This window comes from Scyliorhinus torazame, chromosome 4 (genome assembly GCF_047496885.1).
Source record: "Scyliorhinus torazame isolate Kashiwa2021f chromosome 4, sScyTor2.1, whole genome shotgun sequence".
In the NCBI taxonomy this organism is placed as follows: domain Eukaryota; kingdom Metazoa; phylum Chordata; class Chondrichthyes; order Carcharhiniformes; family Scyliorhinidae; genus Scyliorhinus; species Scyliorhinus torazame.
The window spans coordinates 354,274,764-354,300,608 of NC_092710.1; the positions used below are offsets into that span (position 1 = coordinate 354,274,764).

Consider the following 25,845-nt stretch of genomic DNA (forward strand, 5'->3'; position numbering starts at 1 on the left):
ACACAGGAGAGAGCAGAATTACACCCAGTACCACACAGGAGAGAGCAGAATTACACCCAGTACAACACAGGAGAGAGCAGAATTACACCCAGTACCACACAGGAGAGAGCAGAATTACACCCAGTACCACACAGGAGAGAGCAGAATTACACCCAGTACAACACAGGAGAGAGCAGAATTACACCCAGTACAACACAGGAGAGAGCAGAATTACACCCAGTAAAACACAGGAGAGAGCAGAATTACACCCAGTACAGCACAGGAGAGAGCAGAATTACACCCAGTAGAACACAGGAGAGAGCAGAATTACACCCAGTACCACACAGGAGAGAGCAGAATTACACCCAGTACAACACAGGAGAGAGCAGAATTACACCCAGTACAACACAGGAGGGAGCAGAATTACACCCAGTACAACACAGGAGAGAGCAGAATTACACCCAGTAAAACACAGGAGAGAGCAGAATTACACCCAGTACCACACAGGAGAGAGCAGAATTACACCCAGTACCACACAGGAGAGAGCAGAATTACACCCAGTACAACACAGGAGAGAGCAGAATTACACCCAGTACAACACAGGAGGGAGCAGAATTACACCCAGTACAACACAGGAGAGAGCAGAATTACACCCAGTAAAACACAGGAGAGAGCAGAATTACACCCAGTACCACACAGGAGAGAGCAGAATTACACCCAGTACAACACAGGAGAGAGCAGAATTACACCCAGTACCACACAGGAGAGAGCAGAATTACACCCAGTACAACACAGGAGAGAGCAGAATTACACCCAGTACCACACAGGAGAGAGCAGAATTACACCCAGTACAACACAGGAGAGAGCAGAATTACACCCAGTACAACACAGGAGAGAGCAGAATTACACCCAGTACAACACAGGAGAGAGCAGAAGTACACCCAGTACAACACAGGAGAGAGCAGAATTACACCCAGTACCACACAGGAGAGAGCAAAATTACACCCAGTACAACACAGGAGAAGCAGAATTACACCCAGTACAACACAGGAGAGAGCAGAATTACACCCAGTACCACACAGGAGAGAGCAGAATTACACCCAGTACCACACAGGAGAGAGCAGAATTACACCCAGTACAACACAGGAGAGAGCAGAATTACACCCAGTACAACACAGGAGAGAGCAGAATTACACCCAGTACAACACAGGAGAGAGCAGAATTACACCCAGTACAACACAGGAGAGAGCAGAATTACACCCAGTACAAAACAGCAGAGAGCAGAATTACACCCAGTACCACACAGGAGAGAGCAGAATTACACCCAGTACCACACAGGAGAGAGCAGAATTACACCCAGTACAACACAGGAGAGAGCAGAATTACACCCAGTACAACACAGGAGAGAGCAGCATTACACCCAGTACAACACAGGAGAGAGCAGAATTACACCCAGTACAACACAGGAGAGAGCAGAATTACACCCAGTACCACACAGCAGAGAGCAGAATTACACCCAGTACAACACAGGAGAGAGCAGAATTACACCCAGTACAACACAGGAGAGAGCAGAATTACACCCAGTACAACACAGGAGGGAGCAGAATTACAGAGAGTACAGCACAGGAGAGAGCAGAATTACACCCAGTACCACACAGGAGAGAGCAGAATTACACCCAGTACAACACAGGAGAGAGCAGAATTACACCCAGTACAACACAGGAGTGAGCAGAATTACACCCAGTACAACACAGGAGAGAGCAGAATTACACCCAGTACATCACAGAAGAGAGCAGAATTACACCCAGTACAACACAGAAGAGAGCAGAATTACACCCAGTACAACACAGAAGAGAGCAGAATTACACCCAGTACAACACAAGAGAGAGCAGAATTACACCCAGTACAACACAGAAGAGAGCAGAATTACACCCAGTACCACACAGGAGGGAGCAGAATTACACCCAGTACAACACAGAAGAGAGCAGAATTACACCCAGTACAACACAGGAGAGAGCAGAATTACACCCAGTACAACACAGGAGAGAGCAGAATTACACCCAGTACAACACACAAGAGAGCAGAATTACACCCAGGAGAACACAGGAGAGAGCAGAATTATACCCAGTACAACACAGGAGAGAGCAGAATTACATCCAGTACCACACAGGAGAGAGCAGAATTACACCCAGCACAACACAGGAGAGAGCAGAATTACACCCAGTACCACACAGGAGAGAGCAGAATTACACCCAGCACAACACAGGAGAGAGCCGAATTACAGAGAATACAGCACAGGAGAGAGCAGAATTACAGAGAGTGTGGTTGAGGTTATGGGGTGGGGGTAAAATCGGGTGTTTGGTTGAGGTTACTGAGGGGGTAAAGTGGGGTGTTTGGTTGAGGTTACGGGGATGGGATAAAGTGGGGAGTTTGGTTGAGTTTAATGAGGGGGTGAAGTGGGGTGTTTGGTTGAGTTTACGGGGAAGGGGTAAAGTGGGGTGTTTGGTTGCGGTTACTGAGGGGGGTAAAGTGAGGTGTTTGGTTGCGGTTACGGGGATGGGGTAAAGTGGGGTGTTTGGTTGAGGTTACGGGGCTGGGGGTAAAGTGGGGTGTTTGGTTGAGGTTACTGAGGGGATAGAGTGGGGTGTTTGGTTGAGGTTTTTGGGGGGGGTAATGTGGGGTGTTTGGTTGGGGTTACGGGGATGGGGGTAAAGTGGGTTGTTTGTTGAGGTTACTGGGGGGGTAAAGTGGGGTGTTTGGTTGAGGTTATGGGGATGGGGGGTAAAGTGGGGTGTTTGGTTGAGGTTATGGGGATGGGGGTAAAGTGGGGTGTTTGGTTGAGGTTATGGGGATGGGGGGTAAAGTGGGGTGTTTGGTTGAGGTTACGGGGTGGGGGTAAAGTGGGGTGTTTGGTTGAGGTTATGGGGATGGGGGGTAAAGTGGGGTGTTTGGTTGATGTTTCGGTGATGGGGGAAAAGTGGGGTGTTTGGTTGAGGTTACGGGGATGGCGGTAAAGTGGGGTGTTTGGTTGCGGTTACGGGGATGGGGGCAAAGTGGGGTGTTTGGTTGAGGTTATGGGGATGGGGGGTAAAGTGGGGAGTTTGGTTGAGGTTACGGGGATGGGGGTAAAGTGGGGTGTTTGGTTGAGGTTACGGGGTGGAGGTGAAGTGGGGTGTTTGGTTGAGGTTACTGACGGGGTAAAGTGGGGTGTTTGGTTGCGGTTACGGGGATGGGGGTAAAGTGGGGTGTTTGGTTGAGGCTACTGAGGGGGGTAAAGTGGGGAGTTTGGTTGAGGTTACGGGGTGGGGGTAAAGTGGGGTGTTTGGGTGAGGTTACGGGGATGGGGGTAAAGTGGGGTGTTTGGTTGAGGTTACGGGGTGGAGGTGAAGTGGGGTGTTTGGTTGAGGTGACTGACTGGGTAAAGTGGGGTGTTTGGTTGCGGTTACGGGGATGGGGGTAAAGTGGGGTGTTTGGTTGAGGTTACGGGGTGGGGGTAAAGTGGGGTGTTTGGTTGCGGTTACGGGGATGGGGGTAAAGTGGGGTGTTTGGTTGAGATTACGGGGATGGGGGTAAAGTGGGGTGTTTGGTTGGGGTTACGGGGATGGGGGTAAAGTGGGTTGTTTGTTGAGGTTACGGGGATGGGGGTAAAGTGGGGTGTTTGGTTGGGATTATTGGGGGGGGGTAAAGTGGGGAGTTTGGTTGAGGTTACTGAGGGGGTAAAGTGGGGTGTTTGGTTGAGGTTAAGGGAATGGGGGTAAAGTGGGGTGTTTGGTTGAGGTTACGGGGATGGGGGTAAAGTGGGGTGTTTGGTTGAGATTACGGGGATGGGGGTAAAGTGGGGTGTTTGGTTGGGGTTACGGGGATGGGGGTAAAGTGGGGTGTTTGGTTGAGGTTACGGGGTGGGGGTAAAGTGGGGTGTTTGGTTGAGGTTACGGGGATGGGGGTAAAGTGGGGTGTTTGGTTGAGGTTACGGGGATGGGGGTAAAGTGGGGTGTTTGGTTGAGGTTACGGGGATGGGGGTAAAGTGGGTGTTTGTTTGAGGTTATGGGGGGTAAAGTGGGGTGTTTGGTTGGGGTTACGGGGATGGGGGTAAAGTGGGGTGTTTGATTGAGGTAAAGGGGGATGGGTGTAAAGTGGGGTGTTTGTTTGAGGTTACTGAGGGGGGTAAAGTGGGGTGTTTGGTTGAGGTTACGGGGATGGGGGGAGAGTGGGGAATTTGGTTGAGGTTACGGGGATGGGGGTAAAGTGGGGAGTTTGGTTGAGGTTACTGAGGGGTAAAGTGGGGTGTTTGGTTGAGGTTATTGCGGGGGGGTAAAGTGGGGTGTTTGTTTGGGGTTACGGGGATGGGGGTAAAGTGGGGTGTTTGGTTGAGGTTACTGAGGGGGTAAAGTGGGGTGTTTGGTTGAGGTTACGGGGATGGGGGTAAAGTGGGGTGTTTGGTTGAGGTTACGGGGTGGGGGTAAAGTGGGGTGTTTGGTTGAGGTTACGGGGATGGGGGTAAAGTGGGGAGTTTTGTTGAGGTTCCGGGGATGGGGGTAGAGTGGGGAGTTTGGTTGAGGTTACGGGGATGGGGGTAGAGTGGGGAGTTTGGTTGAGGTTACGGGGATGGGGGTAAAGTGGGGAGTTTGGTTGAGGTTACTGAAGGGTGTAAAGTGGGGTGTTTGGTTGAGGTTACTGGGGTGTAAAGTGGGGAGTTTGGTTGAGGTTACGGGGATGGGGGTAAAGTGGGGTGTTTGGTTGAGGTTACGGGGTGGGGGTAAAGTGGGGTGTTTGGTTGAGGTTACGGGGTGGGGGTAAAGTGGGGTGTTTGGTTGAGGTTATGGGGATGGGGGTAAAGTGGGGTGTTTGGTTGAGGTTATGGGGATGGGGGGTAAAGTGGGGTGTTTGGTTGAGGTTACGGGGATGGGGGTAAAGTGGGGTGTTTGGTTGAGGTTACGGGGATGGGGGTAAAGTGGGGTGTTTGGTTGAGGTTACGGGGTGGAGGTAAAGTGGGGTGTTTGGTTGAGGTTACTGACGGGGTAAAGTGGGGTGTTTGGTTGCGGTTACGGGGATGGGGGTAAAGTGGGGTGTTTGGTTGAGGTTACTGAGGGGGGTAAAGTGGGGTGTTTGGTTGAGGTTACGGGGTGGGGGTAAAGTGGGGTGTTTGGTTGAGGTTACGGGGATGGGGGTAAAGTGGGGTGTTTGGTTGAGGTTACGGGGTGGAGATGAAGTGGGGTGTTTGGTTGAGGTTACTGACGGGGTAAAGTGGGGTGTTTGGTTGCGGTTACGGGGATGGGGGTAAAGTGGGGTGTTTGGTTGAGGTTACTGAGGGGGGTAAAGTGGGGTGTTTGGTTGAGGTTACGGGGTGGGGGTAAAGTGGGGTGTTTGGTTGAGGTTACGGGGATGGGGGTAAAGTGGGGTGTTTGGTTGAGGTTACGGGGTGGAGGTGAAGTGGGGTGTTTGGTTGAGGTGACTGACTGGGTAAAGTGGGGTGTTTGGTTGCGGTTACGGGGATGGGGGTAAAGTGGGGTGTTTGGTTGAGGTTACGGGGTGGGGGTTAAGTGGGGTGTTTGGTTGCGGTTACGGGGATGGGGGTAAAGTGGGGTGTTTGGTTGAGATTACGGGGATGGGGGTAAAGTGGGGTGTTTGGTTGGGGTTACGGGGATGGGGGTAAAGTGGGTTGTTTGTTGAGGTTACGGGGATGGGGGTAAAGTGGGGTGTTTGGTTGGGATTATTGGGGGGGGGGGTAAAGTGGGGAGTTTGGTTGAGGTTACTGAGGGGGTAAAGTGGGGTGTTTGGTTGAGGTTACGGGGATGGGGGTAAAGTGGGGTGTTTGGTTGAGGTTACGGGGATGGGGGTAAAGTGGGGTGTTTGGTTGAGGTTACGGGGATGGGGGTAAAGTGGGGAGTTTGGTTGAGGTTACGGGGGTGGGGGTAAAGTGGGTGTGTGTTTGAGGTTATGGGGGGTAAAGTGGGGTGTTTGGTTGGGGTTACGGGGATGGGAGTAAAGTGGGGTGTTTGATTGAGGTAAAGGGGATGGGTGTAAAGTGGGGTGTTTGTTTGAGGTTACTGAGGGGGTAAAGTGGGGTGTTTGGTTGAGGTTACGGGGATGGGGGTAAAGTGGGGTGTTTGGTTGAGGTTACGGGGATGGGGGGAGAGTGGGGAATTTGGTTGAGGTTACGGGGATGGGGGTAAAGTGGGGAGTTTGGTTGAGGTTACTGAGGGGTAAAGTGGGGTGTTTGGTTGAGGTTATTGGGGGGGGTAAAGTGGGGTGTTTGTTTGGGGTTACGGGGATGGGGGTAAAGTGGGGTGTTTGGTTGAGGTTACTGAGGGGGTAAAGTGGGGTGTTTGGTTGAGGTTACGGGGATGGGGGTAAAGTGGGGTGTTTGGTTGAGGTTACGGGGTGGGGGTAAAGTGGGGTGTTTGGTTGAGGTTACGGGGATGGGGGTAAAGTGGGGAGTTTGGTTGAGGTTCCGGGGATGGGGGTAAAGTGGGATGTTTGGTTGAGGTTACGGGGATGGGGGTAAAGTGGGGAGTTTGGTTGAGGTTACTGAGGGGGTAGAGTGGGGAGTTTGGTTGAGGTTACGGGGATGGGGGTAGAGTGGGGAGTTTGGTTGAGGTTACGGGGATGGGGGTAAAGTGGGGAGTTTGGTTGAGGTTACTGAAGGGTGTAAAGTGGGGTGTTTGGTTGAGGTTACTGGGGGGTAAAGTGGGGAGTTTGGTTGAGGTTACGGGGATGGGGGTAAAGTGGGGTGTTTGGTTGAGGTTACGGGGTGGGGGTAAAGTGGGGTGTTTGGTTGAGGTTACTGAGGGGGTAAAGTGGGGTGTTTGGTTGAGGTTACGGGGATGGGGGTAAAGTGGGGTGTTTGGTTGAGGTTACGGGGTGGGGGTAAAGTGGGGTGTTTGGTTGAGGTTACGGGGATGGGGGTAAAGTGGGGAGTTTGGTTGAGGTTCCGGGGATGGGGGTAGAGTGGGGAGTTTGGTTGAGGTTACGGGGATGGGGGTAGAGTGGGGAGTTTGGTTGAGGTTCCGGGGATGGGGGTAGAGTGGGGAGTTTGGTTGAGGTTACGGGGATGGGGGTAGAGTGGGGAGTTTGGTTGGGGTGACGGGGATGGGGGTAAAGTGGGTGTTTCGTTGAGATTTTTGGGGAGTGGTAATGTGGGGTGTTTGGTTGAGGTTACGGGGTGGGGGTAAAGTGGGGTGTTTGGTTGAGGTTACCGGGGGTGGGGGTAAAGAGGGGTGTTTGGCTGAGGTTACGGGGATGGGGTAAAGTGGGGAGTTTGGTTGAGGTAGAATTTCATAGAATCTACAATGCAGAAGGAGGCCATTCAGCCCATCGAGTCTGCACCAGCTCTTGGAAAGAGCACCCTACCCAAGGTCAACACCGCCACCCTATCCCCATACCCCAGTAACCCCACCCAGCACTAAGGGCAATTTTGGACACTAAGGGCAATTTATCATGGGCAATCCACCTAACCCGCACATCTTTGGACTGTGGGAGGAAACCGGAGCACCCGGAGGAAACCCACGTTCACACGGGGAGGATGTGTAGACTCCGCACAGACAGTGACCCAAGCCGGAATCGAACCTGGTACCCTGGAGCTGTGAAGCAATTGTGCTATCCACAAGGCTACCGTGCTTGCGTGAGGTTACGCGGGTGGGGGTGAAGTGGGGTGTTTGGTTGCGGTTACGGGGATGTGGGTAAAGTGGGGTGTTTGGTTGAGGTTACTGAAGGGGGTAAAGTGGGGTGTTTGGTTGAGGTTATGGGGGGTAAAGTGGGGTGTTTGGTTAGGTTTATTGGGGGGGGGGTAATGTGGGGCGTTTGGTTGAGGTTATGGGGGTGGGGGTAAAGTGGGGTGTTTGGTTGAGGTTACGGGGTGGGGGTAAAGTGGGGTGTTTGGTTGGGGTCACGGGGATGGGGGTAAAGTGGGGTGTTTGGTTGAGGTTACTGAGGGGGGAAAGTGGGGAGTTTAGTTGAGGTTACGGGGATGGGGGTAAAGTGGGGTGTTTGGTTGAGGTTATTGGGGGGGTAAAGTGGGGTGTTTGGTTGAGGTTATTGGGGCGGTAAAGTGGGGTGTTTGGCTGGGCTTACGGGGATGGGGGGTAAAGTGGGGTGTTTGGTTGAGGTTTCGGGGATGGGGGTAAAGTGGGGTGTTTGGTTGAGGTTACGGGGATGGAGTAAAGTGGGGAGTTTAGTTGAGGTTTCGTTAGTGGGGGTAAAGTGGGTGTTTGGTTGAGGTTGTTGGGGGGGAAATGTGGGGTGTTTGGTTGAGGTTATGGGGGGGTAAACAGGGGTGTTTGGTTGGGGTTATTGGGGGGGGTAAAGTGGGGTGTTTGGTTGAGGTTCTGGGGGTGGGGGTAAAGTCGGGTGTTTGGTTGAGGTTACTGAAGGGGGTAAAGTGGGGTGTTTGGTTGAGGTTTTTGTGGGGTAAAGTGGGGAGTTTAGTTGAGGTTACGGGGTGGGGGTAAAGTGGGTGTTTGGTTGAGGTTATTGGGGGGGAAAAGTGGGCTGTTTGGTTGAGGTTATGGGGGGGGGTAAAGTGGGGTGTTTGGTTGAGGTTACTGAAGGGGGTAAAGTGGGGTGTTTGGTTGAGGTTACGCGGATGGGGTTAAAGTGGGGTGTTTGGTTGAGGTTTTTGGGGGGTAAAGTGGGGTGTTTGGTTGAGGTTATTGGGGTTAAAGTGGGGAGTTTGGTTGGGGTGACGGGGATGGGGGTAATGTGGGGTGTTTGGTTGAGGTTTTTGGAGGTAAAGTGGGGTGTTTGATTGATGTTATTGGGGGGGTAAAGTGGGGTGTTTGGTTGGGGTTACGGGGATGGGGGTGAAGTGGGTGTTTGGTTGAGGTTATTGGGAGTGGGGGTAAAGTGGGGTGTTTGGTTGAGGTTACTGGGATGGGGGTAAAGTGGGTGTTTGGTAGAGGTTATTGGGGGGGTAAAGTGGGGTGTTTGTTTGAGGTTACTGAGGGGTAAAGTGGGGTGTTTGGTTGAGGTTACTGAGGGGGGTAAAGTGGGGTGTTTGGTTGAGGTTACGGGGATGGGGGTAAAGTGGGGTGTTTGGTTGAGGTTACGGGATGGGGGTAAAGTGGGGTGTTTGGGTGAGGTTACTGAGGGGGGTAAAGTGGGGAGTTTTGTTGAGGTTACTGAGGGGGTAAAGTGGGGAGTTTGGTTGAGGTTACAGGGATGGGGGTAGAGCGGGGAGTTTGGTTGAGGTTACGGGGGATGGGGGTAAAGTGGGGTGTTTGGTTGAGGTTACGGGGATGGGGGTAAAGTGGGGTGTTTGGTTGAGGTTACGGGGATGGGGGTAGAGTGGGGTGTTTGGTTGAGGTTACGGGGTGGAGGTAAAGTGGGGTGTTTGGTTGAGGTTACTGGGGGGGGGGTAAAGTGGGGTGTTTGGTTGAGGTTACGGGGATGGGGTAAAGTGGGGTGTATGGTTGAGGTTACGGGGTGCGGGTAAAGTGGGGAGTTTGGTTGAGGTTCCGGGGATGGGGGTAAAGTGGGGTGTTTGGTTGAGGTTACTGAGGGGGTAAAGTGGGGAGTTTGGTTGAGGTTACGGGGATGCGGGTAAAGTGGGGTGTTTGGTTGAGGTTACTGAGGGGGTAAAGTGGGGTGTTTGGTTGAGGTTACGGGGATGGGGGTAAAGTGGGGTCTTTGGTTGAGGTTACTGAGGGGGTAAAGTGGGGTGTTTGGTTGAGGTTATGGCGATGGGGTAAAGTGGGGAGTTTGGTTGAGGTTACGGGGATGGGGGTAAAGTGGGGTGTTTGGTTGAGGTTACGAGGTGGGGGGTAAAGTGGGGTGTTTGGTTGAGGTTACTGAGGGGGTAAAGTGGGAAGTTTGGTTGAGGTTACGGGGATGGGGGTAAAGTGGGGAGTTTGGTAGAGGTTACAGGGATGGGGGTAAAGTGGGGTGTTTGGTTGAGGTATTCGGGATGGGGGTAAAGTGGGGTGTTTGGTTAGGGTTATTGGGGGGGTAAAGTGGGGTGTTTGGTTGAGGTTACGGGGATGGGGTAAAGTGGGGTGTTTGGCTGAGGTTACGGGGATGGGGATAAAGTGGGGTGTTTGGTTGAGGTTACGGGGATGGGGTAAAGTGGGGTGTTTGGTTGAGGTTACGGGGTGGGGGTAAAGTGGGGTGTTTGGCTGAGGTTACGGGGATGGGGGTAAAGTGGGGTGTTTTGTTGAGGTTACTGGGGGGTAAAGTGGGGTGTTTGGTTGAGGTTATTGGGGGGGTTAAGTGGGGTGTTTGGTTGGGGTTACGGGGATGGGGGTAAAGTGGGGAGTTTGGTTGAGGTTACGAGGTGGGGGTAAAGTGGGGTGCTTGGTTGAGGTTACGGGGATGGGGTAAAGTGGGGTGTTTGGTTGACGTTACTGAGGGGGTAAAGTGGGGTGTTTGGTTGAGGTTACTGAGGGGGGTAAAGAGGGCTGTTTGGTTGAGGTTACGTGGTGGGGGTAAAGTGGGGAGTTTGGTTGAGGTTATGGGGGTGTGGGTAAAGTGGGGTGTTTGGTTGAGGTTACGGGAATGGGGGTAAAGTGGGGTGTTTGGTTGAGGTTATTGGGGGGGTAAAGTGAACTGTATGGTTGGGGTTACGGGGATGGGGCTAAAGTGGGGAGTTTGATTGAGGTTACGAGGTGGGGGTAAAGTGGGGAGTTTGGTTGAGATTACGGGGATGGGGGTAAAGTGGGGTGTTTGGTTGAGGTTATGGGTGTGGGGGTAAAGTGGGGAGTTTGGTTGAGGTTACTGAGGGGGTAAAGTGGGGTGTTTCGTTGAGGTTACGAGGTGGGGGGTAAAGTGGGGTGTTTGGTTGAGGTTACTGAGGGGGTAAAGTGGGGTGTTTGGTTGAGGTTACTGAGGGGGGTAAAGTGGGGTGTTTGGTTGAGGTTACGGGGATGGGGGTAAAGTGGGGAGTTTGGTTGAGGTTACGGGGGTAAAGTGGGGTGTTTGGTTGAGGTTACGGGGATGGGGGTAGAGTGGGGAGTTTGGTTGAGGTTACGGGGGTGGGGGTAATGTGGGGTGTTTGGTTGAGGTTACGGGGATGGGGGTAAAGTGGGGTGTTTGGATGAGGTTATGGGTGTGGGGGTAAAGTGGGGAGTTTGGTTGAGGTTACAGGGATGGGGTAAAGTGGGGTGTTTGGATGAGGTTATGGGATGGGGGTAAAGTGGGGAGTTTGGTTGAGGTTACAGGGATGGGGGTAAAGTGTGGGTGTTTGGATGAGGTTATGGGGTGGGGGTAAAGTGGGGTGTTTGGTTGAGGTTACGGGGATGGGGGTAAAGTGGGGAGTTTGGTTGAGGTTCCGGGGATGGGGGTAGAGTGGGGAGTTTGGTTGAGGTTACGGGGATGGGGGTAGAGTGGGGAGTTTGGTTGGGGTGACGGGGATGGGGGTAAAGTGGGTGTTTCGTTGAGATTTTTGGGGAGTGGTAATGTGGGGTGTTTGGTTGAGGTTACGGGGTGGGGGTAAAGTGGGGTGTTTGGTTGAGGTTACCGGGGGTGGGGGTAAAGAGGGGTGTTTGGCTGAGGTTACGGGGATGGGGTAAAGTGGGGAGTTTGGTTGAGGTAGAATTTCATAGAATCTACAATGCAGAAGGAGGCCATTCAGCCCATCGAGTCTGCACCAGCTCTTGGAAAGAGCACCCTACCCAAGGTCAACACCGCCACCCTATCCCCATACCCCAGTAACCCCACCCAGCACTAAGGGCAATTTTGGACACTAAGGGCAATTTATCATGGGCAATCCACCTAACCCGCACATCTTTGGACTGTGGGAGGAAACCGGAGCACCCGGAGGAAACCCACGTTCACACGGGGAGGATGTGTAGACTCCGCACAGACAGTGACCCAAGCCGGAATCGAACCTGGTACCCTGGAGCTGTGAAGCAATTGTGCTATCCACAAGGCTACCGTGCTTGCGTGAGGTTACGCGGGTGGGGGTGAAGTGGGGTGTTTGGTTGAGGTTACGGGGATGTGGGTAAAGTGGGGTGTTTGGTTGAGGTTACTGAAGGGGGTAAAGTGGGGTGTTTGGTTGAGGTTATGGGGGGTAAAGTGGGGTGTTTGGTTAGGTTTATTGGGGGGGGGGTAATGTGGGGCGTTTGGTTGAGGTTATGGGGGTGGGGGTAAAGTGGGGTGTTTGGTTGAGGTTACGGGGTGGGGGTAAAGTGGGGTGTTTGGTTGGGGTCACGGGGATGGGGGTAAAGTGGGGTGTTTGGTTGAGGTTACTGAGGGGGGAAAGTGGGGAGTTTAGTTGAGGTTACGGGGATGGGGGTAAAGTGGGGTGTTTGGTTGAGGTTATTGGGGGGGTAAAGTGGGGTGTTTGGTTGAGGTTATTGGGGCGGTAAAGTGGGGTGTTTGGCTGGGCTTACGGGGATGGGGGGTAAAGTGGGGTGTTTGGTTGAGGTTTCGGGGATGGGGGTAAAGTGGGGTGTTTGGTTGAGGTTACGGGGATGGAGTAAAGTGGGGAGTTTAGTTGAGGTTTCGTTAGTGGGGGTAAAGTGGGTGTTTGGTTGAGGTTGTTGGGGGGGAAATGTGGGGTGTTTGGTTGAGGTTATGGGGGGGTAAACAGGGGTGTTTGGTTGGGGTTATTGGGGGGGGTAAAGTGGGGTGTTTGGTTGAGGTTCTGGGGGTGGGGGTAAAGTCGGGTGTTTGGTTGAGGTTACTGAAGGGGGTAAAGTGGGGTGTTTGGTTGAGGTTTTTGTGGGGTAAAGTGGGGAGTTTAGTTGAGGTTACGGGGTGGGGGTAAAGTGGGTGTTTGGTTGAGGTTATTGGGGGGGAAAAGTGGGCTGTTTGGTTGAGGTTATGGGGGGGGGTAAAGTGGGGTGTTTGGTTGAGGTTACTGAAGGGGGTAAAGTGGGGTGTTTGGTTGAGGTTACGCGGATGGGGTTAAAGTGGGGTGTTTGGTTGAGGTTTTTGGGGGGTAAAGTGGGGTGTTTGGTTGAGGTTATTGGGGTTAAAGTGGGGAGTTTGGTTGGGGTGACGGGGATGGGGGTAATGTGGGGTGTTTGGTTGAGGTTTTTGGAGGTAAAGTGGGGTGTTTGATTGATGTTATTGGGGGGGTAAAGTGGGGTGTTTGGTTGGGGTTACGGGGATGGGGGTGAAGTGGGTGTTTGGTTGAGGTTATTGGGAGTGGGGGTAAAGTGGGGTGTTTGGTTGAGGTTACTGGGATGGGGGTAAAGTGGGTGTTTGGTAGAGGTTATTGGGGGGGTAAAGTGGGGTGTTTGTTTGAGGTTACTGAGGGGTAAAGTGGGGTGTTTGGTTGAGGTTACTGAGGGGGGTAAAGTGGGGTGTTTGGTTGAGGTTACGGGGATGGGGGTAAAGTGGGGTGTTTGGTTGAGGTTACGGGATGGGGGTAAAGTGGGGTGTTTGGGTGAGGTTACTGAGGGGGGTAAAGTGGGGAGTTTTGTTGAGGTTACTGAGGGGGTAAAGTGGGGAGTTTGGTTGAGGTTACGGGGATGGGGGTAGAGCGGGGAGTTTGGTTGAGGTTACGGGGGATGGGGGTAAAGTGGGGTGTTTGGTTGAGGTTACGGGGATGGGGGTAAAGTGGGGTGTTTGGTTGAGGTTACGGGGATGGGGGTAGAGTGGGGAGTTTGGTTGAGGTTACGGGGGTGGGGGTAAAGTGGGATGTTTGGTTGAGGTTACGGGGTGGAGGTAAAGTGGGGTGTTTGGTTGAGGTTACTGGGGGGGGGGGTAAAGTGGGGTGTTTGGTTGAGGTTACGGGGATGGGGTAAAGTGGGGTGTATGGTTGAGGTTACGGGGTGCGGGTAAAGTGGGGAGTTTGGTTGAGGTTCCGGGGATGGGGGTAAAGTGGGGTGTTTGGTTGAGGTTACTGAGGGGGTAAAGTGGGGAGTTTGGTTGAGGTTACGGGGATGCGGGTAAAGTGGGGTGTTTGGTTGAGGTTACTGAGGGGGTAAAGTGGGGTGTTTGGTTGAGGTTACGGGGATGGGGGTAAAGTGGGGTCTTTGGTTGAGGTTACTGAGGGGGTAAAGTGGGGTGTTTGGTTGAGGTTATGGCGATGGGGTAAAGTGGGGAGTTTGGTTGAGGTTACGGGGATGGGGGTAAAGTGGGGTGTTTGGTTGAGGTTACGAGGTGGGGGGTAAAGTGGGGTGTTTGGTTGAGGTTACTGAGGGGGTAAAGTGGGAAGTTTGGTTGAGGTTACGGGGATGGGGGTAAAGTGGGGAGTTTGGTAGAGGTTACAGGGATGGGGGTAAAGTGGGGTGTTTGGTTGAGGTATTCGGGATGGGGGTAAAGTGGGGTGTTTGGTTAGGGTTATTGGGGGGGTAAAGTGGGGTGTTTGGTTGAGGTTACGGGGATGGGGTAAAGTGGGGTGTTGGGCTGAGGTTACGGGGATGGGGATAAAGTGGGGTGTTTGGTTGAGGTTACGGGGATGGGGTAAAGTGGGGTGTTTGGTTGAGGTTACGGGGTGGGGGTAAAGTGGGGTGTTTGGCTGAGGTTACGGGGATGGGGGTAAAGTGGGGTGTTTTGTTGAGGTTACTGGGGGGTAAAGTGGGGTGTTTGGTTGAGGTTATTGGGGGGGTTAAGTGGGGTGTTTGGTTGGGGTTACGGGGATGGGGGTAAAGTGGGGAGTTTGGTTGAGGTTACGAGGTGGGGGTAAAGTGGGGTGCTTGGTTGAGGTTACGGGGATGGGGTAAAGTGGGGTGTTTGGTTGACGTTACTGAGGGGGTAAAGTGGGGTGTTTGGTTGAGGTTACTGAGGGGGGTAAAGAGGGCTGTTTGGTTGAGGTTACGTGGTGGGGGTAAAGTGGGGAGTTTGGTTGAGGTTATGGGGGTGTGGGTAAAGTGGGGTGTTTGGTTGAGGTTACGGGAATGGGGGTAAAGTGGGGTGTTTGGTTGAGGTTATTGGGGGGGTAAAGTGAACTGTATGGTTGGGGTTACGGGGATGGGGCTAAAGTGGGGAGTTTGATTGAGGTTACGAGGTGGGGGTAAAGTGGGGAGTTTGGTTGAGATTACGGGGATGGGGGTAAAGTGGGGTGTTTGGTTGAGGTTATGGGTGTGGGGGTAAAGTGGGGAGTTTGGTTGAGGTTACTGAGGGGGTAAAGTGGGGTGTTTCGTTGAGGTTACGAGGTGGGGGGTAAAGTGGGGTGTTTGGTTGAGGTTACTGAGGGGGTAAAGTGGGGTGTTTGGTTGAGGTTACTGAGGGGGGTAAAGTGGGGTGTTTGGTTGAGGTTACGGGGATGGGGGTAAAGTGGGGAGTTTGGTTGAGGTTACGGGGGTAAAGTGGGGTGTTTGGTTGAGGTTACGGGGATGGGGGTAGAGTGGGGAGTTTGGTTGAGGTTACGGGGGTGGGGGTAATGTGGGGTGTTTGGTTGAGGTTACGGGGATGGGGGTAAAGTGGGGTGTTTGGATGAGGTTATGGGTGTGGGGGTAAAGTGGGGAGTTTGGTTGAGGTTACAGGGATGGGGTAAAGTGGGGTGTTTGGATGAGGTTATGGGATGGGGGTAAAGTGGGGAGTTTGGTTGAGGTTACAGGGATGGGGGTAAAGTGGGGTGTTTGGATGAGGTTATGGGGTGGGGGTAAAGTGGGGTGTTTGGTTGAGGTTACTGAGGGGGGTAAAGTGGGGTGTTTGGTTTAGGTTACTGAGGGGGTGGGGGTAAAGTGGGGTGTTTGGTTGAGGTTTCTGAGGGGGTAAAGTGGGGTGTTTGGTTGAGGTTACGGGGGTGGGGGTAAAGTGGGGTGTTTGGTTGAGGTTACGGGGATGGGGGTAATGTGGGGTGTTTCGTTGAGGTTACGAGGTGGGGGTAAAGTGGGGTGTTTGGGTGAGGTTACTGAGTGGGGTAAAGTGGGGAGTTTTGTTGAGGTTACTGAGGGGGTAAAGTGGGGAGTTTGGTTGAGGTTACGGGGGATGGGGGTAAAGTGGGGTGTTTGGTTGAGGTTACGGGGATGGGGGTAAAGTGGGGTGTTTGGTTGAGGTTACGGGGATGGGGGTAGAGTGGGGAGTTTGGTTGAGGTTACGGGGGTGGGGGTAAAGTGGGGTGTTTGGTTGAGGTTACGGGGATGGGGGTAAAGTGGGGTGTTTGGTTGAGGTTACGGGGATGGGGGTAAAGTGGGGTGTTTGGATGAGGTTATGGGTGTGGGGGTAAAGTGGGGAGTTTGGTTGCGGTTACAGGGATGGGGTAAAGTGGGGTGTTTGGATGAGGTTATGGGGTGGGGGTAAAGTGGGGAGTTTGGTTGAGGTTACAGGGATGGGGGTAAAGTGGGGTGTTTGGATGAGGTTATGGGGTGGGGGTAAAGTGGGGAGTTTTTTTGAGGTTACGGGGGTGGGGGTAAAGTGGGGTGTTTGGTTGAGGTTACGGGGATGGGGGTAAAGTGGGGTGTTTCGTTGAGGTTACGAGGTGGGGGGTAAAGTGGGGTGTTTGGTTGAGTTTACGGGGATGGGGGTAAAGTGGGGTGTTTGGTTGAGCTTACGGGGATGGGGTAAAGTGGGGTGTTTGGTTGAGGTTACTGAGGGGTAAAGTCGGGTGTTTGGTTGAGGTTACTGAGGGGGGTAAAGTGGGGTGTTTGGTTGAGGTTACGGGGATGGGGGTAAAGTGGGGTGTTTGGTTGAGGTTACGGGGTGGGGGTAAAGTGGGGTGTTTGGGTGAGGTTACTGAGGGGGGTAAAGTGGGGACTTTTGTTGAGGTTACTGAGGGGGTGAAGTGGGGAGTTTGGTTGAGGTTACGGGGATGGGGGTAGAGCGGGGAGTTTGGTTGAGATTACGGGGGATGGGGGTAAAGTGGGGTGTTTGGTTGAGGTTACGGGGATGGGGGTAAAGTGGGGTGTTTGGTTGAGGTTACGGGGATGGGGGTAGAGTGGGGAGTTTGGTTGAGGTTACGGGGGTGGGGGTAAAGTGGGGTGTTTGGTTGAGGTTACGGGGTGGGAGTAAAGTGGCGTGTTTGGTTGAGGTTACTGGGATGGGGGTAAAGTGGGGTGTTTGGTTGAGGTTACGGGGATGGGGGTAAAGTGGGGTGTTTGGTTGAGGTTACAGGGATGGGGTCAAGTGGGGTGTTTGTTTGAGGTTACTTAGGGGGTAAAGTAGGGTATTTGGATGGGTTTATGGGGTGGGGGTGAAGTGGGGTGTTTGGTTGAGGTTATTGAGGGGGTAAAGTGGGGAGTTTGTTTGAGGTTACTGGGATGGGGGTAAAGTGGGGTGTTTGGTTGAGGTTACTGAGGGGGTAAAGTGGGGTGTTTGTTTGAGGTTGCTGAGGGGGTAAAGTGGGGTGTTTGGATGGGGTTATGGGGTGGGGGTAAAGTGGGGAGTTTGGTTGAGGTTACTGAGGGGGGTAAAGTGGGGAGTTTGGTTGAGGTTACTGAGGGGGTAAAGTGGGGTGTTTGTTTGAGGTTACTGAGGGGGTAAAGTGGGGTGTTTGGATGGGGTTATGGGGTGGGGGTAAAGTGGGGAGTTTGGTTGAGGTTACGGGGATGGGGGTACAGTGGGGTGCTTGATTGAGGTTACTGAGGGGGCAAAGTGGGGTGTTTGGTTGATGTTATGGGGATGGGGGTAAAGTGCGGAGTTTGGTTGAGGTTACGGGGATGGGGGTAAAGTGGGGTGTTTCGTTGAGGTTACGGCGATAGGGGTAAAGTGGGGTGTTTGGTTGAGGTTACGGGGATGGGGGTAAAGTGGGGAGGTCGGTTGAGGTTATGGGGATGGGGGTAAAGTGGGGTGTTTGGTTGAGGTTACGGGGATGGGGGTAAAGTGGGGAGTTTGGTTGAAGTTCCGGGATGTGTGTAAAGTGGGGAGTTTGGCTGAGGTTACGGGGATGGGGGTAAAGTGGCGAGTTTGGTTGAGGTTACTGAGGGGGGTAAAGTGGGGAGCTTGGTTGAGGTTACGGGGATGGGGGTAAAGTGGGGTGTTTGGTTGAGGTTACGGGGATGTGGGTAAAGTGGGGTGTTTGGTTGAGGTTACGGGGGTGGGGGTAAAGTGGGATGTTTGGCTGAGGTTACTGAGGGGGGTAAAGTGGGGCGTTTGGTTGAGGTTACGGGGATGGCGGTAGAGTGGGGAGTTTGGTTGAGTTTACGGGGGTGGGGGTAAAGTGGGGTGTTTGGTTGAGGTTACGGGGATGGGGGTAAAGTGGGGTGTTTGGTTGAGGTTACGGGGGTGGGGGTAAAGTGGGGTGTTTGGTTGAGGTTACTGAGGGGGTAAAGTGGGGAGTTTGGTTGAGGTTACGGGGATGGGGGTAAAGTGGGGTGTTTGGTTGAGGTTACTGAGGGGGTAAAGTGGGGAGTTTGGTTGAGGTTACGGGGATGGGGGTAGAGTGGGGTGTTTGGTTCAGGTTACTGAGGCGGTAAAGTAGGGTGTTTGGTTGAGGTTACGGGGATGGGGGGTAAAGTGGGGTGTTTGGTTGAGGTTACGGGGATGGGGGTAAAGTGGGGTGTTTGGTTGGGGTTACGGGGATGGGGGTAAAGTGGGGTGTTTGTTTGAGGTTACTGAGGGGGTAAAGTGGGGAGTTTGGTTGAGGTTACGGGGATGGGGGTAAAGTGGGGTGTTTGGTTGAGGTTACTGAGGGGGTAAAGTGGGGAGTTTGGTTGAGGTTACGGGGATGGGGGTAGAGTGGGGTGTTTGGTTCAGGTTACTGAGGCGGTAAAGTGGGGTGTTTGGTTGAGGTTATGGGGGGGTAAAGTGGGGTGTTTGGTTGAGGTTACGGGGATGGGGGTAGAGTGGGGTGTTTGGTTGAGGTTACTGAGGGGGTAAAGTGGGGTGTTTGGTTGAGGTTATGGGGGCTAAAGTGGGGTGTTTGGTTGAGGTTACGGGGATGGGGGTAAAGTGGGGTGTTTGGTTGAGGTTACGGGGATGGGGGTAAAGTGGGGTGTTTGGGTGAGGTTACTGAGGGGGGTAAAGTGGGGAGTTTTGTTGAGGTTACTGAGGGGGTAAAGTGGAGTGTTTGGTTGAGGTTACGGGGATGGGGGTAAAGTGGGGGTGTTTGGTTGAGGTTACGGGGTTGGGTGTAGAGTGGGGAGTTTGGTTGAGGTTACGGGGGTGGGGGTAAAGTGGGGTGTTTGGTTGAGGTTACGGGGTGGGGGTAAAGTGGGGTGTTTGGTTGAGGTTACGGGGATGGGGGTAAAGTGGGGTGTTTGGTTGAGGTTACGGGGATGGGGGGTAAAGTGGGGTGTTTGGTTGAGGTTATGGGTGTGGGGGTAAAGTGGGGAGTTTGGTTGAGGTTCCAGGGATGGGGTCAAGTGGGGTGTTTGGTTGAGGTGACTGAGGGGGGTAAAGTGGGGTGTTTGGTTGAGGTTACAGAGGGGGTAAAGTGGGGTGTTTGTTTGAGGTTACTTAGGGGGTAAAGTAGGGTATTTGGATGGGTTTATGGGGTGGGGGTAAAGTGGGGTGTTTGGTTGAGGTTATTGAGGGGGTATAGTGGGGAGTTTGTTTGAGGTTACCGGGATGGGGGTAAAGTGGGGTTTTTGGTTGAGGTTACTGAGGGGGTAAAGTGGGGTGTTTGGATGGGGTTCTGGGGTGGGGGTAAAGTGGGGAGTTTGGTTGAGGTTACTGGGATGGGGGTAAAGTGGGGTGTTTGGTTGAGGTTATTGAGGGGGTAAAGTGGGGAGTTTGGTTGAGGTTACGGGGTGGGGGTAAAGTGGGGTGTTTGGTTGAGGTTACGGGGGTGGGGGTAAAGTGGGGTGTTTGGTTGAGGTTACGGGGATGGGGGTAAAGTGGGGAGTTTGGTTGAGGTTACGGGGTGGGGGTAAAGTGGGGAGTTTGGTTGAGGTTACGGGGATGGGGGTAAAGTGGGGAGTTTGGTTGAGGTTACGGGGTGGGGGTAAAGTGGGGAGTTTGGTTGAGGTTACGGGGATGGGGGTAAAGTGGGGTGTTTGGTTGAGGTTACGGGGATGGGGGTAAAGTGGGGTGTTTGGTTGAGGTTACTGAGGGGGTAAAGTGGGGAGTTTGGTTGAGGTTACGGGGATGGGGGTAAAGTGGGGAGTTTGGTTGAGGTTACTGAGGGGGTAAAGTGGGGAGCTTGGTTGAGGTTACGGGGATGGGGGTAAAGTGGGGTGTTTGGTTGAGGTTACGGGGATGGGGGTAAAGTGGGGTGTTTGGTTGAGGTTACTGAGGGGTAAAGTGGGGAGTTTGTTTGAGGTTACGGGGATGGGGGTAAAGTGGGGAGTTTGGTTGAGGTTACGGGGTGGGGGTAAAGTGGGGTGTTTGGTTGAGGTTACGGGGATGGGGGTAAAGTGGGGTGTTTGGTTGAGGTCACGGGGATGGGGGTAAAGTGGGGTGTTTGGTTGAGGTTACGGAGGTGGGGGTAAAGTGGGGTGTTTGGTTGAGGTTACTGAGGGGGTAAAGTGGGGTGTTTGGTTGAGGTTATGGGGCGGGGGTAAAGTGGGGTGTTTGGTTGAGGTTACGGGGGTAAAGTGGGGTGTTTGGTTGAGGTTATGGGGCGGGGGTAAAGTGGGGAGTTTGGTTGAGGTTACGGTGATGGGGGTAAAGTGGGGTGTTTGGTTGAGGTTACGGGGGTGGGGGTAAAGTGGGGTGTTTGGTTGAGGTTACGGGAATGAGGGTAAAGTGGGGTGTTTGGTTGAGGTTACTGAGGGGGTAAAGTGGGGAGTTTGGTTGAGGTTACGGGGATGGGGGTAAAGTGGGGAGTTTGGTTGAGGTTATGGGGGGGTAAAGTGGGGTGTTTGGTTGAGGTTACGGGGTGGGGGTAAAGTGTGGTGTTTGGTTGAGGTTACTGAGGGGGTAAAGTGGGGTGTTTGGATGGGGTTATGGGGTGGGGGTAAAGTGGGGAGTTTGGTTGAGGTTACTGGGATGGGGGTAAAGTGGGGTGTTTGGTTGAGGTTATTGAGGGGGTAAAGTGGGGAGTTTGGTTGAGGTTACGGGGTGGGGGTAAAGTGGGGTGTTTGGTTGAGGTTACGGGGGTGGGGGTAAAGTGGGGTGTTTGGTTGAAGTTACGGGGATGTGGGTAAAGTGGGGTGTTTGGTTGAGGTTTCTGAGGGGGTAAAGTGGGGTGTTTGGTTGAGGTTACGGGGATGGGGGTACAGTGGGGTGTTTGATTGATGTTACTGAGGGGGTAAAGTGGGGTGTTTGGTTGATGTTATGGGGATTGGGGTAAAGTGGGGAGTTTGGTTGAGGTTACGGGGATGGGGGTAAAGTGGCCAGTTTGGTTGAGGTTACGGGGATGGGGGTAAAGTGGGGAGTTTGGTTGAGGTTACGGGGTGGGGGTAAAGTGGGGAGTTTGGTTGAGGTTACGGGGATGGGGGTAAAGTGGGGTGTTTGGTTGAGGTTACTGAGGGGGGTAAAGTGGGGTGTTTGGTTGAGGTTACGGGGATGGGGGTAAAGTGGGGTGTTTGGTTGAGGTTATGGGGATTGGGCTAAAGTGGGGAGTTTGGTTGAGGTTACGGGGATGGGGGTAAAGTGGGGAGTTTGGTTGAGGTTACTGAGGGGGTAAAGTGGGGAGTTTGGTTGAGGTTACGGGGATGGGGGTAAAGTGGGGTGTTTGGTTGAGGTTACGGGGATGGGGGTAAAGTGGGGTGTTTGGTTGAGGTTACTGAGGGGGTAAAGTGGGGTGTTTGGTTGAGGTCACGGGGATGGGGGTAAAGTGGGGTGTTTGGTTGAGGTTACGGGGTGGGGGTAAAGTGGGGAGTTTGGTTGAGGTTACGGGGATGGGGGTAAAGTGGGGAGTTTGGTTGAGGTTACGGGGATGGGGGTAAAGTGGGGTGTTTGGTTGAGGTTACTGAGGGGGGTAAAGTGGGGTGTTTGGTTGAGGTTACTGATGGGGGAAAGTGGGGAGTTTGGTTGAGGTTACGGGGATGGGGGTAAAGTGGGGTGTTTGGTTAAGGTCACGGGGATGGGGGTAAAGTGGGGTGTTTGGTTGAGGTTACGGAGGTGGGGGTAAAGTGGGGTGTTTGGTTGAGGTTACTGAGGGGGTAAAGTGGGGTGTTTGGTTGAGGTTATGGGGCGGGGGTAAAGTGGGGTGTTTGTTTGAGGTTACGGGGGTAAAGTGGGGTGTTTGGTTGAGGTTATGGGGCGGGGGTAAAGTGGGGAGTTTGGTTGAGGTTACGGGGATGGGGGTAAAGTGGGGTGTTTGGTTGAGGTTACGGGGATGGGGGTAAAGTGGGGAGTTTGGTTGAGGTTACGGGGATGGGGGTAAAGTGGGGAGTTTGGTTGAGGTTACGGGGATGGGGGTAAAGTGGGGTGTTTGGTTGAGGTTACTGAGGGGGGTAAAGTGGGGTGTTTGGTTGAGGTTACTGATGGGGGAAAGTGGGGAGTTTGGTTGAGGTTACGGGGATGGGGGTAAAGTGGGGTGTTTGGTTGAGGTCACGGGGATGGGGGTAAAGTGGGGTGTTTGGTTGAGGTTACGGAGGTGGGGGTAAAGTGGGGTGTTTGGTTGAGGTTACTGAGGGGGTAAAGTGGGGTGTTTGGTTGAGGTTATGGGGCGGGGGTAAAGTGGGGTGTTTGGTTGAGGTTATGGGGCGGGGGTAAAGTGGGGTGTTTGGTTGAGGTTACGGGGTAAAGTGGGGTGTTTGGTTGAGGTTAGGGGGCGGGGGTAAAGTGGGAAGTTTGGTTGAGGTTACGGGGATGGGGGTAAAGTGGGGTGTTTGGTTGAGGTTACGGGGGTGGGGGTAAAGTGGGGTGTTTGGTTGAGGTTACGGGAATGAGGGTAAAGTGGGGTGTTTGGTTGAGGTTACTGAGGGGGTAAAGTGGGGAGTTTGGTTGAGGTTACGGGGATGGGGGTAAAGTGGGGAGTTTGGTTGAGGTTATGGGGGGGTAAAGTGGGGTGTTTGGTTGAGGTTACGGGGTGGGGGTAAAGTATGGTGTTTGGTTGAGGTTACTGAGGGGGTAAAGTGGGGTGTTTGGATGGGGTAACGGTGATGGGGGTAAAGTGGGGAGTTTGGTTGAGGTTACGGGGGACGGGGTAAAGTGGGGTGTTTGGTTGAGGTTACGGGGGACGGGGTAAAGTGGGGTGTTTGGCTGAGGTTACGGGGATGGGGTAGAGTGGGGTGTTTGGCTGAGGTTACGGGGATGGGGGTAGAGTGGGGTGTTTGGTTGAGGTTACTGAGGGGGTAAAGTGGGGTGTTTGTTTGAGGTTATGGGGGGGTAAAGTGGGGTGTGTGGTTGAGGTTACGGGGATGGGGGTAAAGTGGGGTGTTTGGTTGAGGTTATGAGGGGGTAAAGTGGGGTGTTTGGTTGAGGTTACCGGGATGGGGGTAAAGTGGGGTGTTTGGTTGAGGTTACGGGGATGGGGTAAAGTGGGGTGTTTGGGTGAGGTTACTGAGGGGGTAAAGTGGGGTGTTTGGTTGGGGTTACGGGGTGGGGGTAAAGTGGGGTGTTTGGGTGAAGTTACTGAGGGGGTAAAGTGGGGTGTTTGGTTGAGGTTACGGGGATGGGGGTAAAGTGGGGTGTTTGGTTGAGGTTACTGAGGGGGGTAAAGTGGGGTGTTTGGTTGAGGTTACGGGGATGGGGGTAAAGTGGGGTGTTTGGTTGAGGTTACGGAGATGGGGGTAAAGTGGGGTGTTTGGTTGAGGTTACGGGGGGTAAAGTGGGGTGTTTGGTTGAGGTTACTGAGGGAGTAAAGTGGGGTGTTTGGTTGAGGTTACGGCGGTGGGGGGTAAAGTGGGGTGTTTGGTTGAGGTTACGGGGATGGGGCTAAAGTGGGGTGTTTGGTTGAGGTTACGGGGATGGGGGTAAAGTGGGGTGTTTGGTTGAGGTTACTGAGGGGGTAAAGTGGGGTGTTTGGCTGAGGTTACGGGGATGGGGTAAAGTGGGGTGTTTGTTTGGGGTTACGGGGATGGGGGTAAAGTGGGGAGTTTGGTTGAGGTTACGGGGTGGGGGTAAAGTGGGGTGTTTGGTTGGGGTTACGGGGATGGGGGTAAAGTGGGGTGTTTGGTTGAGGTTTCGGGGATGGGGGTAAAGTGGGGTGTTTCGTTGAGGTTACGGGGATGGGGGTAAAGTGGGGTGTTTGGTTGAGGTTACGGGGTGGGGGTAAAGTGGGGTGTTTGGTTGAGGTTACGGGGTGGGGGTAAAGTGGGGTGTTTGGTTGAGGTTACGGGGATGGGGGTAAAGTGGGGTGTTTCGTTGAGGTTACTGAGGGGGTAAAGAGGGGTGTTTGGTTGATGTTACGGGGATGGGGGTAAAGTAGGGTGTTTGGTTGAGGTTATGGGGGGGGGGTAAAGTGGGGAGTTTGGTTGAGATTACGGGGATGGGGGTAAAGTGGGGAGTTTGGTTGATGTTACGGGTGAGGGGGTAAAGTGGGGTGTTTGGTTGAGGTTACTGAGGGGGTAAAGTGGGGTGTTTGGTTGAGGTTACGATGTGGGGGTAAAGTGGGGTGTTTGGTTGAGGTTATGGGGGGGGTAAAGTGGGGTGTGTGGTTGAGGTTATGGGGGCAAAGTGGGGTGTTTGGTAGAGGTTATTGGGGGGGTAAAGTGGGGAGTTTGGTTGAGGTTACGGGGATGGGGGTAAAGTGGGGTGTTTGGTAAAGGTTACGGGGATGGGGTAAAGTGGGGTCAAGCGGGCAGTTTTTACTTTGCAATGCTGTTTGCTAAAAATGTTACGTGATCAAAACTTTGAATATAAACAAGTTTGAACTTCCTTCAATTGGATCTTTAAGGAATTCTTTCCACCTGGTAACAAACAGAAGCTGGCCCACACCTTGAACCATTTCACCCCCAGTATACTTCTTTCTGTACTTGGTCATTTTCCACATCACCGTGAGAGAGCCAAATAGTTTGTTCATCAAAGCTTCTTTGTTAATGATGCCTTGATGCAGCTGGGATGAGCTCCTGACATTGTACATGGTCTTTGCAGGAATTACGCCTTTACCTGCCTGAGGCCCCAGCAGAGAGTGATGATGAGGAGGAGGATGCAGCACGAGACAATCGACAGTCTATACCCATGGACCCAGGTAGAGATTGAGAGCAAATGGCAATGCAAGGGCAATGGAGTCAGGTAATGATCCAGTGAGAGGGGGACTGGTCCCAGGAACTGGCAGAGAGAGGGAGTGGTCCCAGGAACTCTCCGAGAGAGGGAGTGGTCCCAGGAACTCTCCGAGAGAGGGAGTGGTCCCAGGAATTCTCCGAGAGAGGGAGTGGTCCCAGGAACTCTCCGAGAGAGGGAGTGGTCCCAGGAACTCCGAGAGAGGGACTGGTCCCAGGAACTCTGCGAGAGAGGGAGTGGTCCCAGGAACTCTCCGAGAGAGGGAGTGGTCCCAGGAACTCTCCGAGAGAGGGAGTGGTCCCAGGAATTCTCCGAGAGAGGGAGTGGTCCCAGGAACTCTCCGAGAGAGGGAGTGGTCCCAGGAACTCCGAGAGAGGGACTGGTCCCAGGAACTCTCCGAGAGAGGGAGTGGTCCCAGGAATTCTCCGAGAGAGGGAGTGGTCCCAAGAACTCTCCGAGAGAGGGAGTGGTCCCAGGAACTCCGAGAGAGGGACTGGTCCCAGGAACTCTGCGAGAGAGGGACTGGTCCCAGGAACTGGCAGAGAGAGGGAGTGGACCCAGGAACTGGCAGAGAGGGGGACTGGTCCCAGGAGCTCAGAGGGGGACTGGTCCCAGGAACTCTCAGAGAGGGCGTGGCCCCAGGAACTGGCAGAGAGAGGGCATGGCCCCAGGAACTGGCAGAGAGAGGGCGTGGCCCCAGGAACTGGCAGAGAGGGCGTGGCCCCAGGAACTGGCAGAGAGAGGGCGTGGCCCCAGGAACTGGCAGAGAGAGGGCGTGGTCCCAGGAACTCTCCGAGAGGGGGCGTGGCCCCAGGAACTCTCCGAGAGAGGGCGTGGCCCCAGGAACTGGCAGAGAGGGCGTGGTCGGAGGAACTGGCAGAGAGAGGGAGTGGTCCCAGGAACTGGCAGAGAGAGGGAATGGTCCCAGGAACTGGCAGAGAGAGGGAGTGGTCCCAGGAACTGGCAGAGAGAGGGAGTGGTCCCAGGAACTGGCAGAGAGAGGGAGTGGTCCCAGGAACTCTCAGAGAGAGGGAGTGGTCCCAGGAA

General features: G+C 53.7%; 1 protein-coding gene across 1 annotated transcript in view; it reads left to right on the plus strand.

Moving 5' to 3' along the window:
- Nucleotides 1–25,845, plus strand: part of mea1 (male-enhanced antigen 1) — a 110,186-nt gene that overhangs the window by 31,697 nt on the left and 52,644 nt on the right. The window contains exon 2 of the mRNA XM_072500312.1: nucleotides 24,670–24,766. Within this exon, the coding sequence (XP_072356413.1) occupies nucleotides 24,670–24,766 (97 nt within the window). The remainder of the gene's footprint in view (nucleotides 1–24,669; nucleotides 24,767–25,845) is intronic.